Below are 15,435 nucleotides of genomic sequence, written 5' to 3' on the forward strand. Positions count from 1 at the left end.
GTTCTTCCTTTCTATTCTATAGACAAGTTGTTACCTGGGGACCGAATGTCCCAAGTCACACGCAGAGGGCTACTAACTGCCAAGAACAAACCACGTGTACAAAGTGGCACCAAAGCCGCTGCAAGGCATCCTGGGTCAGCACGCCAAGGTATGCGTGATAATGATACTTCATTGCTTTGTAGGCAAATGTCAAAAACCCTTTCTTTTCATTTATTATATTTACAAGCTTGTAGCTTTAATTCAAGGGATACTGTCCCCAGATTGTCATTTTTAGAAGCCGCATCACGTGGCGTGGCAGTGGGGTGTGCGTCCCCACACAGTGCCCCCCGTAAGGACCGATTCCAGCCATGTCATCACTAGCCTAATGATACATAAACTGCCCATCGTTGTTTGTTAAAAATCTTAAAGGGAAAGTTCAGATAGCAGGTACATAGGATTTCTTTGCACAAAAGGTTTAACCTTTTCTATCTCACTACTTATGTAACTGCATAACCAGTCTGTGATTCTAACCACACTCTGGTTGCTATGGTAAGTGAGACAGTAAGCTGAGCTGCTGCAAAAGTTGTGCTATTGGCAGGGGTGTAACTGCCAGGGGTGCAGGGGGTGCCAGGCTAGTTATACCACTGACAATTGGTCAGGTACGGTGGCTGGTTTGCCCATACTGGCTGACCATTTGGGCACATGTGCCAGGTCTGGGCGACATCCCTCGTCACTTCCTGTTGGGCTGATGGTTTGAGCTGTCGGGCTGAACCAATAGAGTAGTCAGTGTGTCACGCTGCCCTAATACTGCTCTAACACTGGGGGTAAAGAGTAATCTCTGTGTTCTGTACCTACACCCTGTGCAGAGGGGAGGGGCAGCAGCTTCCAGAAGGGGAGGAGCCAGCCTGATCATCAAGATCCGGAGTTTGAAATGGAGAGGGACGTGGTGAGTCCTTGGGAACTTCCTGAAGAAATCAGCAACATATTGAAGAGGTCCAGTACCCTCTCCCAGGTATGAGACTGCTATCTGTATTGGGGGAGAAAGTTTCAGAAAGGGATGGATGCTGCCTTAGCAGAAGGATAATAAAGGCTCAGGTTACTGAAGTTAACTCGCTCCAAAGTTTTTCCAGGGACTGGCCTGATGGTTCTCTAGGAGTCAGGAAGGAATTTATTTCCCCTCCGAGGTAAATGGGAGAAACCTTAGAAGGGTTTTTCACCTTCCTCTGGATCAGCTGGCAGTTAGGCAGGTGTCACATAGCTCGAGGGACAAGTGTTTCTTTCCACTTTAACTACTGTGTGTAATGTGTGTGTGTCAGCTGTCACTCAAAAGCACCCCACAAACTACTGAGGCATTCTTGTGTCATGTGATGTTAAAGGGATACTAACATCTATTGGTTATACCAGAAAATCATGTCAGATATTAAATATAATAGGTAAGTGCTGAAAAAGCTGTCCATCATATATATATATATATACACATATATATATAATATGCCTTACATTAGTGTATATCTACAGTCTATCATCTATTCTTTATATGCCACTAACAGTCAGTGATGGATTTAGGACTTTAGATTTAGATATTTCCTGTATGTAATAGACATGCATAGAATAAATATAAAATCTGATTAGATAAACATGGATCTGAAACCTATTTGAGCACATGATCAGGCCTCATCGCTCCATCTTCTTTGGTTCTATTCCAGGGATCACTGAATGGAGATGGCAGCTCCCGAAACCTTTCCAAAGTGGACGGCCTATCAGTGAGTACGAGCAGCTTGCTCAGCAAACTGGACTGGAACGCCATCGAGGATATGGTGGCCGGTGTGGATGAGACGTGAGCAGGTTCTGAGTGGAAGCTCTGCATACCGTGAGAAGAGAAATGGCTGCTGGCAGTGTGCCCCCCCCCCCCCCCCCCCCCCCCCCCCCCAATGTGCCCTGCCCAGTGTGCCTTAGGGGGACATGCAGCTCAGGCAGGGTGGGTCTCCGTGTATAACCCAGTGCCGGCCGGCATCCATTTATCTGCCCTGGCTGTGTCTTTCCAAGGACTAAATTCTCCTGCTCGCTGTTACCTTGACATGACTGTTTGTATAGACAAAGCCTTATTTTTCTATTAGTTTGTTTTAAAATATATATATATATTTATTTTTGTTATTTTCCATTCATATGAAATTGATATTTATCATGTAAATATTGTTCTAAAATGGGTTTCCTGTTTAATAAAACATAAATGCAATTTTTTATTACTTTGTTTCCTCATTTTATCATTTCCCAAGTACAAATTCTATTGTGTATCAGTTATTATGAGTTTGGAAAAGAGACCAGCAGGCCGTGGGTGCAGGTAAATGGTCGCTGTTCCAGGGCCTAATGAGAGATATGGCTGCCAGATATAGATCTTATGGCCTACGGGCTGAGCCAACAGCTGCTGAGTAACAGAAGCAGGTCCGGGTACCCAAGGGCACGTGTCCAAATCTGTGGGAAGGTCATCTGATCTGATCCCACCACTAATTCCTTGGAATATAAATACAGAACACTGATAGCGCCAGCGTGGCTAATACAGATTATGGTAAATTAGGTGCTTGTTACCATAACATACACCAAACATTACCCAGTATGAGACTAATTCTCTCAGGTGTGAGCCCTTGCAAATGTTGGCGGCCTGGGTGTTGTATGACTGTAACTAACAACAATGGGCTCTAGAGGTTCTTGAACTAAACAGGAACTTATTTACTGAACAGATCCACATAGGAGGATTAACAGAGTAAGTTCTCTTGCATATTACAGGTCATACTTGGTCACAATGACTCTCCCCTCACAGGGCAACAATTAGTTACTCCCAGTTTTTAGGATATATGTCATCCCAGTGGAACCTGGGTCTTTACACTGGGAACCCAACAATTTAACCGGGATAATAATACCTCTACGATCCTTGTTGGAGCCAGAGCTGCTGGCTAGCTAGCCCTAACTACCTGTCACACCTAGTGCAACCTGTAACAGAACTTGCCCGGCCTGTCTGGGCCTCCCTTGTACCTAGGTTCCACTCTCTCTCCACCTGCCTGCTCAGATGGAGAGCTAACAAAATGGCCCCCCCTTCACATGGCTGCTAAGCCTTTTGGCCAAACTGTAGAACTGCATGTCATGTTATGACCCAGGCAAAGGGACTCACTTCCCATCTATATTGAGGAGCCCCTACAGCTGTCTAAATAACTAGGGGACTGCCAGTGAGAAAGGGACATCAATTTCCAGTCCCCTACACACACTTGGGTCACAGACCTACTCCTCTAGTCTCAAGGGAACTTTTGGACCCTAACCAATAGGGCCTTCATACTGGTTATGGGGCTTCCTTAATTTAAAATGCAGATACAGGGACCTGTGGGTTGGGGGGTATAGACCTTGTAGTATGTTTTTGTTTGATTTATTTACATACATACAATATCGGTGCCATGGTGGAGGGGAATTCAGAGGGGCCCTTTTCCAGGTCAGGCCAATAACTGACTTACAACAAATGCCCACCTGCTGCTCATAAAGATCCCCCTATCCATTATCTGTCCTGCTACAACTGCTGATACACCTTCCCCAGCTCAAGAATTGCTGCCCCCTCTATCTTCTGTGGTCCCCTTTCCCTCAGGCCACTTGCTCCAGCCCAGCCTTCCACAGACTCAGCCATTCCATTGCAAAGATAAACTTCTCTTTTGTCTAGATTTGGACATTAGCCAAGCCACAGGGGCAAGAGCCCCTCTCATAGAGAAAGCCAGGCTCCAGTCTTCACTAGGGATGCATTTTCTTTCCTCCGGTATTCCAAAAACACAACTTCCAGGGACTATCCAGACGTGCCCAATCCAAACCATCAGAGAAATCTGGCTCAGCATGACTGCATCAGTGTCATGTTCCCCAAGTTCCATTTAATAACGTGAGCAGGCCCAGGGATCCCAGACAGTTGCAAGCAGCACACTATACTGGCAGAACATTATCATTTGACCCAGTAAATGCTGCATGGACCCCACCCAGGTTGAGTTAAAACTGCCCATACGCTAAAAAATCTGCTCATTTGGCGAAGTCACCAATCTGATCTTCTCCTGATACTTTCAAGACCTGGATCATTACTGTTATATACAGCTGTTTAACCACTCTGCTGCCACATTCTAACAGACAATGCCAGATACAGCCATATACAATTTGTATGTCATTATGCCCTAACTTACCCGAGGAACTGATAAACCTGTCATTAGGCTTCTCTCCCTGGGACCGTGCCCTAAGCACAGCTGTAGGAATGATCCACCATTGCTTTCTCTTTCCCTCATTGCTCTGCCTCTCCATAACACTCATTATGATGAAACAATATTAATGGCAGAACAGTGAAGAATATTACATGTGTTATAATGCTTATTGTACAGCCTGTGTGGGCCCCCTAGTACCAACTGGCCGGCGTGTGGCTAACCTTGTTGGGAAGATCAATTCCTTCCCACTGAAATCAAAGCTCGGGTTTGAAAAACAAAAGATTCAAGAACAATGGTAAAACCAGACCAAAAACCTTCAATTATTTTGAGTGTCAAAAGAAAGGCCACTACTTCACTGATTGGCAGTTATGAAAATAACCAGCGAGTAAACAGAGAACTTGGGTATTTTATTATCCGCATCAGGGTCGAGAGGGGCATTGGGGAAAAAACAAAGCTGTTAGAATACATGACGTATGAGAGAGAACGATAGTGCCTGTAGTGGGCCAGTTATTTGACAAACATTTTAGAAAGATATTTCTAAAATGTCTGTGGAGCCTTTGATTGAGCCCATAAAACGCCGTGCCGGCACCATGGATACAGCCCCGCTCTCATGTATGAAACTGTGGAGAACCCATCGGCCAAACTGTTCCTCTTCTCATTCAGGAATAATGTAACTGCCAGATTTGACCACAGGGCTGTTAGAGAGTTGATTAGAGCAGGATGGAGCCTTTGTACAAGCATGTCCATCAAATAGATTCTTTAGCCTCTTAGGCAAGAGGATTGGCTTTAAAGAAGGGTTGCACCAAATCCAGAATTTGGTTCGAGATTCGGCCAAGATTTAGCCTTTTCCAGCAGGATTCGGCCAAATCCAAGCTTCTGTCCAAACCAAATCCAAAAGATAATGTGACTTTTTGTCACAAATACGAATACTGAGTATTCAGCTGAATCTTTTATGAAGGATTTGGGGTTCAGAGAAATCCAAAAACTGTGCATCCCTAATTTAAGGTCAAGTCCAGGATTACAGAATCAAGTACCGTATATAGTCGAGTTTTCCAGCGCTCAAAATGTGCTGAAAAAGGAACACTCAGCTTATACTCGAGTCGAGTAGTAAGAGCAGCGCCCGAGTGGCCCCATCCATTGCACATGTGCGCTCTGCTCAATCCTGAAGCTTTAGCCTCCTCCAACATGGATGACCATTCAATACACTGGCTTTTCTCACCCCCATCCACTGAATGATCTTAACCTAGAGCTTCTGACGAGCAGCAGTTGAGAACACTGCTCTGATTGGTGGGGGATTCAGTGCTTAGAAAGGTTAGAGCTCATTGCCTTCTCATTTTCATTTAACAATAATAGAAATATATTTGTTAATACATAAGTGTTCTGGAGATATATTAATTGACTATAATACATATAATTGCTCTTATTATGCAGCTGCCAACATTATATATTAATGTAGAGTTCACAGGGGGTCACACTGAGTGTCCAGTTTTCTTAGGTAAAATTAGGTACCTCCGCTTATATTCGGATCGGCTTATACTCGAGTATATACGGTAAATGACACGCAGAAGCACTTTAATAAGGCACAGGTAGAAGAGAAAGTGATACCTGCACGAATATGCATTCAGTCTGATTAACATTGAGATGATCTAGTCCCTCCTCCATCACCCACACCAGCCCATGAGTAACTGTGCATCCCTGTCACTGACCCTTTCGTTAGGCTGTTGGAATTGGCTATGAGCAGCACTTGAACTTCAATATTTGTGTTTTTACAGAACAAATTCCAGCCGACATTTATACATTGTACTTCAGGCATCGTTACACACCCATCATATGCACACTGACAAACGAGAACACTGTGTCTTTTTAAAGCATAGAACAGTTCTGGAACTGGATTGTTATATCCAAGGTTTAGCCCAGAGCAGAGAAACAGGTTTATAGGACCACTCAATGCTGTTCTACTCAGAATAAGGCTCCCATTGGCCCATTCATCTATTATTTATGACATAACAGGAAGTAACATTGGGTGCTCAGTTCCAGACCGGAAGTTTACAGATTCCATGTGAAACAGGTCCATTGTAGGGAAACATAGATAAATCTGACAACCATCAAATACCAGAGATAACAGACAGCACCTACTAGGAGCTTTGAGTTCAGAGATGGGGTTCTGGCTGAAAGAAGGGGGTACAAGTTGGAGAACACATCCTCCATCCTAGTTTGGCCTCTCTTTACAGGTCCTGCTGAACTCTAAGCTTTATCCTGCCCGCAGCTCCCACTCACCTCTCTATGTACAATCACAATGTGAATAGGAGCAGGAAGTCAATTCAATGAATATTAGGAAAGTACAGTACAGCCCTGGGTGGATATAACACTGTATAACAGGGTATCATGGGTGGAATAGAGTTATAATGGCCGTCTGGTACATAAATAATGTGACACCCAGAGGACATGTAATTAGGGGTCTCACTGCCAAGTTGCCCCATGTGATGTTGTGTTCCCCAATACTGTGTATGCACAGTGATACAACTCATCCGTCAACTCAGAGGTTGCCTAGTAACATTCAGAGAACACTGAACCTAAAAGATCTATTAATAGCTCCCTAAAGTTTTAGTTATCTACAAAATGGTTTCTTAAACAAAGAAAGGTAAAAACTAAGTAAGCTTTATCAGAAAGGTCTATGTAAATACAGCCATAGGCACTCACAGTAATGCTGCACTGAGTCCTCTATAAAAAGAAACAGGATTTCTTTCCTCTTATTTAGTACACATGTTCTTCTGTATCAGACTTCCTTTTCTCAGCTCAAATCTCCAGGGTTCGGGCTTGAGCATGCTCAGCTTGCTCCTCTCCCTCCCTGCTGTAATCTGAGCCCAGAGATTCAGGTACAGAAGAGAAGTCAGACCAAGCTAAAATGGCAGCTGCTATCTTAAACAAACAGAGGAACTTCGAGGGCTGTTTACTCAGGTATGGTAAAGCTTTCTGCAGAATAAATATATAATTCTAGCTTGCACTATTGTAATTTGGTAAGGAACTGGCCTGCACTCCTTTAACAAACTTTTCACCAGGTGCAAATTAGATGGGGAATCTCAGCTCCCAAACAGCAAAAGTCCATTTTGTAATCAAAAATACAAAAAAAAAAATCTTTTTATTTTACCATTTCGACACCACAAAGAGATGATTTCCTTAGGACAGAAGCTCACCACAAGAGTGTATATAAACATTTATTGTGTACACCACAAGAACCTCCCACAAAGTGTTGGTCTGGATAAATAGCCCTTCCCCCATAAGTCCATAAAAACAGTTAAAACATTAACTATAGTATATCCTGACATTTAAAGGACAAGTACAAACTTAGACCTGTTGGTAGTACTGTTTCTAATCTTTAAACAGAGCTTTACATCAAGAAAGTTGAATGTTATCTTTGGAGGCTCTTCTTGTGATGTAGACTATAAATGTTTCTATACACACTTGTGGTGTGTTTCTGTCCTGAGTAAGACAACCCTCTGTGGTATTGAAACGTTGACACAATAAAGATAATTTTTTTCATAAAAAAATCCAGAGTGCATCAGAGTGTGTTTTGGACTTTTATATTTAATTTTGAAATCTGATTTTAGACATATTCTTACTTTCCCAGTTACCAACACCCATGTGACTGTGTGCTCTGATAAACTTCAGTCTCTTTACTGCAGGTTGGAGTCCCTTATCCAAAGCAGCCTATCAGCAGAACAAAGGGAAGGTAACCTAGATAGCAGCTCTGACCGCTGCATTGCTAAAAATGCTCCCATGCCCCACCTAATGGTAAATATGAGAATAGCACTCAGTAGTAAAAGACCCAAGTCTAACCAAGACTCCTCCAGTTACATGGGAGTAGGAGAAACAATAGGTTAGCTGAAAGCAGTTCTAATGTGTAGCGCTGGCTCCTTCTGAAAGCTCAGACTCAGGCACACTTTACTGCTGCGCTGCTGTTGGAGTGATATCCCCCCCTCCCAGCAGCTGATCAGCAGAACAATGGGAAGGGAGCAAGATAGCAGCTCCCAGTAGGTATCAGAATAGCACTCAATAGTAAGAAATCCAAGTCCGGCTTGGGACTCCTCCAGTTACATGGGAGTAGGAGAAACAATAGGTTAGCTGAAAGCAGTTCTAATGTGTAGCGCTGGCTGAAAGCTCAGACTCAGGCACAATGCACTGAGATGGCGCCTACACACCAATATTACAGCTACAAATACATGTGTTGGTTCAAGAATACAATTTTAAATAGCCGAGTGAATTATTTGCAATGTATACAGTGTCATTTAGGATCCCTTTAATAATCAGACTTGGAAGTTACCTCCTGTCTTCAGCCGTTTCTTATATGACCCACTTACCTTTTTTTACAAGGCACCAGCATAGCAACCACTCTTTGCAAAGAACTGTAAGTTATGGGCTGTTAGCATGGCAACAAGAACATTGGCTATGGTCTTATCGATAAGGAAATAATGCCTACGGTGTGTGTTCTTCCCCCTCACCAGACATATTATAGCTTTTCTAACACAAATTTTTGCTATACACACAGTTCAAGGCCACCATTGGTACGTTATGGTGAACAGCCCAAAAAAACAAGAGAACTGAAAATAAGAAATTAAACTCAGATCGTTGAGTCTTCAATTTGCAAAATTCACAAGCAAAACAGAATAAACGTTGGAGCGAACCATTCTGAAGAGCAGAGTAAAGAAATCCAAACATACAAGGAATAAACTATAGTTTCTTTTTATATCAAACATTCTTGAAAATGTGTTTGGCACAGTGCTAAATCATATGGTTAACACTAAATATTTCAAGGATACAATAAAATCGGGAGTTAAATCGTGTCTATACCCTTTCATAGGGGTGAAAATAAAGATAGCAGTTATTTCCAAGTCAGCCTATACAAACCGTATAAACAATATTTATGCCTTAAGTTGAAAACGACTGATAGGAAACTTTTGTTTGTTTGTTTATCTTTACATAAAAGACTGCAAAATAATATAATCCAATTCAAAACAGCTTTACATCAAGAAAGTTGAATGGAAACAGACAAGTAACAAAGAAGTAAAAAAAATTTATTGCAGTATTATCTCCGCCAGGTCGTCTGGGGGGGATCCCTTTTTGTGTTTGTCTCGTGTTATTTTTCAGGGTGACCTAATACATCAAAATCTACATTTACAAAAAAAAAAAAAAAAAGAAAAAACAAAAATAACAAACACCCTCCTCCTGCAGATAGGCCGTAGATACTGCATGCTTTTTTTTGTTTTGTTTCTTTTAAACAGAATAAATTATATATATCCAGAGCATTCTGCCACTTTACAGCCGGGGATTAAAAAAATAAAATGAAAGAAAATAAAAAGTAAAAGAGTAAAAGGGAAATGAGTGCTCCCCTGGAGCCCGGGCTAAGCTAAAGAAAGCCATCCGCTGCTAGGTTATTAAACTCCAAGAACACTTTATTAAGAACATTAACAGACTAATTTTCAACATTCACTTGTTTATTTTTTCGTTGTTTTTTTTTTTGTTTTTTTTTGCGTTTGTCTTTTTTTTAAACAGAAAGTATTCTTCAAGATATAAACAATTTTTGTTAAACTATAATACAGTGGGAGTAAAAATGAACTGAGACGGTTTCTGCTGTACAACAGCGAAGGAAGCTCCCACACAATGTTTACCAAACATTTCCTTCTGACGGCCAAGTTCCCGTTTTGCTTTGTTGGTTTTTTTTGTTTACGTTGCGATAAAACTGATCACCTTTTTGTGTGTGTGTTTAGGGGTTTTTGTAGTTTTTTTTTTAATTAATTTTTGCCAGAATGCAGGTTTTTGTTTTTTTTTTTCAAGTTTGTGTGTGTTTCTGGATTCCTGTAAATTTTGGCTGCAAATATACAAATTCATTAGCTGGAAGTCCCGTCCTTGGCTGCATACAGCGATCGTAAAGTCTGAACAACTTTATTAGTCAGCTTATTAGCGCTCGTCAGAGCAATTTTTTTGTAAATAATGTCTGACTCTTTGATAGTGTCTACCCAAGGCACCAGTTTTCTGCCGTCCCGGCGTTTGGCTTCGGCCCAGGTGCCACTGTAGGAGCCTGCCATCCATTGAACACTGAAGCCATGGCTGGTTTTCTGCACTACTTTTGCAATCTGTGGCCGATCCTTGTACTTTGGACAACAAATTGCAATAACATCTTGGACATCTACAGTTTCGTTCATCTGCGCTGCCACATCCGAAGAATCTGATAATCTTTTTGATTTTCTTAGCTTTACGGCCCAACGTCGACACGGAGAAAAGAGGAGAAGGAAAGGAAGAAAAAAAAAAACAGGACTTAACATATAGGAATGGATGTGAATGTTACACATCAAAGATTTATAACCCCAGGCACCGTGGTATGAATTTCCCAGCACACCCCCACTCCAATCCATGGGATGCATTAAAACCACCAGTGCCTAGGAAGTGTCAGGTCTTTAACGTGTACCACTGACTTTTACTGCTACGGAATGCAAAATTCAAAGTTTGTATTTTTTTATATATATGTATATATTTTTTTTTAATATATGTTACAAAATTATAGCAAGAAAATAGGGATAGAATAGAAGAGGAAATCTAAATTAAAATTACCTTTTACTTTGGATAAATCTCAATTTCTACGTTTTTTTTTGCCTTTTCCGCTAAACCCTTTCTACAAAAAAAGATGTATAAATGGTTAAGTCTAGCTACAAAATGGCTTCTTACCCCCACAGCAAAAATTATATGATAAAAAGAAAAACCCTGACGTAGAAGACCACAGCACAGGGACCAAACAACCATAAACCACCTCTCATCCCTTATTAAAAACACAAGCACAGGTAATCGATGGGGAATTCATTCAGGGGAAGAATAAAACCATTATATTTCCAGCTGAAGGAAAAGCAAAGTCTGCTGCTCTCGAGCAATTCCCCTGCAGCACCCATCATTCCCACCAACCAACTCAAAGGACGATGGAGGTGCAGCAAATGAGATACCGGAGAGCCGCAGGTTACCTATCCCTCGAGAAAAAAATTCCAGTAAAAGTTGGCACTTTATTAAACATTTACATTGTAAAAGTATAGGAAAGTTGACTTTAAGTGATTTTGAATGTTAGTATTTGTTCTTATAGATTTCATTATGGGAGGGAAGAGCAGAGCAATTAAACACTTCAAATCAGTAAGTAATGGGAATGCCAAAGAATGCAGCTACAATGTACAGGCGTTTGCTTATGGGAAGCAGACCAAATTGTCCTGTAATATTCTGCACTTTAAAGAAGACTGGTTAAAAAAAAAAGAAAAAAACAGAAACCACCATTGCAAGAAAGGCTGCCATGATAGGATTTGACTCAAATTGTTTGTGTGTGATGAAGGCAGCCATTTCTGAGCCATGGCAAGTCATTTGTTACTCCCATTTGCAGTCCGATCAGTGCTGTGGTAAAGGGATTCATGTACCCCTGTGTGGGTAGAGCGACCAGAGACATGGCCAGTACAGGGTTACTGGTCTCTCCAGCAGCACAGGGGTTTTGTTTTTTTCTAATGACAAAAACCGAGGTAAGAGGTAATTTGGAGGACAAAAATAAATAAGAAGCCTGGGCAGCCACCATGCACACAACATGAATAAGTAGGAAAGGAGCTCAGAGCAGTGGTGCTGGAAGAACAGGAAGCTAATGTGTTAGGGAGTAGGGGAGCTAGCAACAGACCAGGAGGAGTTAAAGCAGAAAGAGCAGAGGTTCATTTTAAAGACCAGGACTCATACATTCAGGGAACAGAGGAGAACAGCATCCCGAAAAACATATTCATTTATATACCGGCCCCAAAAGATGCACATGCATAACCCCCACACCCCTACAGTCTTATCAGCTAATCAAGATGCACACACATTCTACATTATTAAATGCTCTAATATTAGACGAGGTTAGTCATATGCTACACATGCAAGTCGGCAGCTAGAAGTACACAGATTAGTACTGAAGAGCTCAGTCAAGCAGGGCCCTACGTGATACAGAGCGGTTCAGTACTAAGAGAAGTCACAGTCACCAAGCTACAGAAGCATCCAGAGATGTTAGCATGTTGATACTTACCCCTGATGTGCCCCCTGCTTTCTCCTCCCCATCACTCTCTTCCTCCTCTGTCTCAGCCACATTGTTTTTAGGACTGTTACCTCCTAGTAAGTTGGTAATGGCTTTATTTCTGGCATCCGTGCTCGCCGATACCTCACCTTCCTCCTCCTCTTCATCGGGATCCAAGTGCTCCATCAGCAACTTGAACTAGGAGAGACAAGATTGCACAGCAAAGGCCACTTTGTTATTCCATGCAGAACTTGCAGGGTGGGGCGAGTTAAAGTTGGAATAAATGAGATCTCTTCTGGCTTTGTACACTGGTTATTATTCCTTTATAGTATTTGCATGCACCGTAGGTTATTACCCAGCACATAACCTACAAATATATGAACAGATCTGCCATTCTGCCACTAGGTGAAGCATGTACTGCAGATTTGTAGGTGCAGCTATATATTCAGACAGAAAGGCAAATATACAGTTTTAGCACCAGTTATATATCACTACAATGCTTTACCAATTCAGCTTTACTTACATCCAAATATTGTTTTGCAATTGTCCTCTTGAGATCATCATTAATCTTCGTCATATTCCTCTTTAAGTATTCAAGGGTCTGCTTAGGGTGGAAATGGATACCTTGTTTTCTGTTTATCGTCTTGTCGTACACTTTAGCTGATTCAGATGGGGAATACTTCTGAATTTTACTGTAGAAAAACAAGAAAACAACAGACTCTGAGCAGTGAACATATTTTAAGTTATCGACACCTAAAGGAAATACCTATTACTTCAACAGCAGGTAGCCAACTCTGCGTGTCCCCTTCTCACCCAGCAGGGCTGAAAGGCAACCTTCAAATGGACCAGGAGCAAGTAAGAATCCCATAGGCTGGGTCACCAAAGTAATCAGCACATACAGCCTACAAGAGCCTTGCACCTCCCAATCTCAATATGTAGTCACTGCACAAGAAAGGTACGGCAGGGCTAGGGTGTGGGTAAGGATTAGGACTTCTCATTAAACAGCAAAGAAATAAGATAATGTACTACAAAAGTAATTGCCACTGAGTTATACACCTATACAAATCAGCACTTTGCACTGTCTATTCCCCTCTTGTGGGTGGGACCACAGACGTCACAGGGCTGAGAATTCTATACTAGCTTTGTAGATTGTAAGCTCTTTTGGGCAGGGCTCTCTTCACCTCTTGTATCGGTTATTGATTGCTTTATATGTTACTCTGTATGTCCAATGTATGAAACCCACTTATTGTACAGCGCTGCGGAACATGTTGGCGCTTTATAAATAAACGTTAATAATAATAGAATAAAAGCAGGGATTCACTAATTGTGGAGACTGGTCCCACCTAAGAAACTCGGTGCAGAGAAAGGGTGCAGCCAAAAGGTCAATTGGGTCTAAATCTGGAAGGGATATACACTTAATAGTGGACAATAAATTAGTGAGTTTTAAGAGAATATTAAAAAAAAAAAAAAAAAAATAATAAGGGATTTACCTATCCGAGAACCCACAAAGGTTCTTTATATGCTGCTTGAGCATCAGTAGCAATAAGATTCCTTGGGAGGCATTTGCAAACTCAATGAGAGGAGAAGCATTATTTGGGAGGCATCTAAGCACATATTCCACATTGTCTTCTCCATCAGAGTCAGACCCGGAGTGTCTTCGCCGCCTTGTTTTCCTTGGGCGACAGACTTCTTCCTCGCTTTCGCTGTTGCTGTCTTCAATAGGCACGTGCTTCTCTTTTTGTTTCCCCTTCACCATTGACTACAAACAGCAGAAATACAGAATGTTTAAAGAAAATAACCCAGAGCCAAAAAGAATATGTGCTGGAGAATCAGGGTCACTGCCAAAGAGCCAAACATCTATAAGTGCAGTATATTTTTCTATAGTATAAGTCATTATGACAGACACAGGCATAAAAAAAACCAAAAAACCAGCACAAGGCACTTACCTCTTTGAAGGACTGCAAGAGGTTGCTGCCAGACACAGACAATGTGATGTCTATGTGATGCATGATGAAGAGAGGCTCTTCCTGGGTTTGATATGGAAAACATGCTAGATTGTCTGCTATATACAAGAGCATATTCACTTCTGTTTTCTGAGAAAAGAAAAAACAAAAATGTCACCTTCAGCACCAAATAACGCCTAAATATATGCAGCCTAACGTTTAGATAATCCCATACCGCGGCATCATCGAAGAGATTGAGCAGCGAGATTAGAAACGCTCGCCTGTGCTGGCGGTTCCCTCGGATCATGGAGTACAGGTGGGAGCACAAAGCGCTATTAGATTCATCCTGCCGGAACCCACGCACTGTCCGATTTGCATTTGAATTAATTGCTTGCTGCACTTGGTATGACATCTTTATGCCAGCCACAGCTTTCATCTGAAAAATGATAGAAAAGACACAAATTTATTGCGATACATTCATTTTACATAAGTGTATAAAAGAATTATTGATGAATACAAAAATGGTTACCGTATTTTTTGCCGTATAAGACGCACTTTTTCTTCCCCAAAACTGGGGGGGGGGGGAAGTTGGTGCGTCTTATACGACAAACTAGACGCAATGTAAGTGCTGCTATTATTATTTCTCATACGCGTCACCATGACAACGCGTGTATTTTTAACGTCTACCTGCCGTCTTTAGTATACTCGCATTGGCGAGGTAGAAGACTTAGTGACACGCCTCTTCACCTGCCTATGCGAGCGTTATGCGCCCATGCGACATGCCTCCCCACTCGCCTATGTAAGCACTGATATAGATCGGCCACTCCTACCATCAGCGCTTAATGCGCCCACACCTCACTCGTCTCACCTATGCGGGCACGAATAGAGTTAATACACTCCCACTTTCAGCGCCGAATGCGCTCACACCTTTCCTACTGTCTGCGTTCTTTCAAGACGCAGGTGTTGTGACATCATTTTACGTCGCCTACACGTGGTTAATGGCACTCATTCCACGCTACATTTCTATTTAAGGGGATTTTTTGTGAGAAAATATTTTACTACAGTATTTGGTTCAGAATTTTTTTTTTCTAGATTTTCCTCCTTTAAAATTGGGTGCGTCTTATATTCCGGAGCGTCTTATAGGGCGAAAAATACGGTACTTTTCACAAAATCCAGTTTTGCAATTAATATTATGAGCGACAACCACAGCAAACACGCAGCTCTGTGGGTTTAG

General features: G+C 41.8%; 1 protein-coding gene and 1 non-coding gene across 10 annotated transcripts in view; one reads left to right on the top strand and one right to left on the bottom strand.

The window, feature by feature from the left end:
• Positions 1-2,225, top strand: part of cplane1 — a 58,917-nt gene extending 56,692 nt beyond the window's left edge. For all 6 annotated transcript variants that reach the window (XR_004220659.1, XR_001171457.3, XR_004220657.1 and 3 more), the window contains 3 exons: positions 23-148; positions 846-991; positions 1,686-2,225. This is a non-coding gene — a transcript (ciliogenesis and planar polarity effector 1). The remainder of the gene's footprint in view (positions 1-22; positions 149-845; positions 992-1,685) is intronic.
• Positions 2,226-8,920: 6,695 nt separating this feature from the next.
• nipbl (NIPBL, cohesin loading factor) overlaps positions 8,921-15,435 on the bottom strand; it is a 77,689-nt gene continuing 71,174 nt past the window's right edge. For 2 of the 4 annotated variants that reach the window (XM_018090823.2, XM_012967934.3), the window contains exons 42-47: positions 14,437-14,637; positions 14,205-14,351; positions 13,749-14,017; positions 12,782-12,950; positions 12,271-12,456; positions 8,921-10,444 (exon numbers count right to left, since the gene is read on the bottom strand). In XM_018090823.2, the coding sequence (XP_017946312.1) occupies positions 10,082-10,444; positions 12,271-12,456; positions 12,782-12,950; positions 13,749-14,017; positions 14,205-14,351; positions 14,437-14,637 (1,335 nt within the window). In that variant the 3' untranslated portion in view covers positions 8,921-10,081. Of the gene's footprint in view, positions 10,445-10,802; positions 10,864-12,270; positions 12,457-12,781; positions 12,951-13,748; positions 14,018-14,204; positions 14,352-14,436; positions 14,638-15,435 lie in introns of all 4 variants that reach the window. The other 2 variants (XM_018090824.2, XM_018090822.2) reach the window with 2 other exon arrangements.

The sequence above is a fragment of the Xenopus tropicalis genome, chromosome 1 (genome assembly GCF_000004195.4).
Source record: "Xenopus tropicalis strain Nigerian chromosome 1, UCB_Xtro_10.0, whole genome shotgun sequence".
NCBI lineage: Eukaryota > Metazoa > Chordata > Amphibia > Anura > Pipidae > Xenopus > Xenopus tropicalis.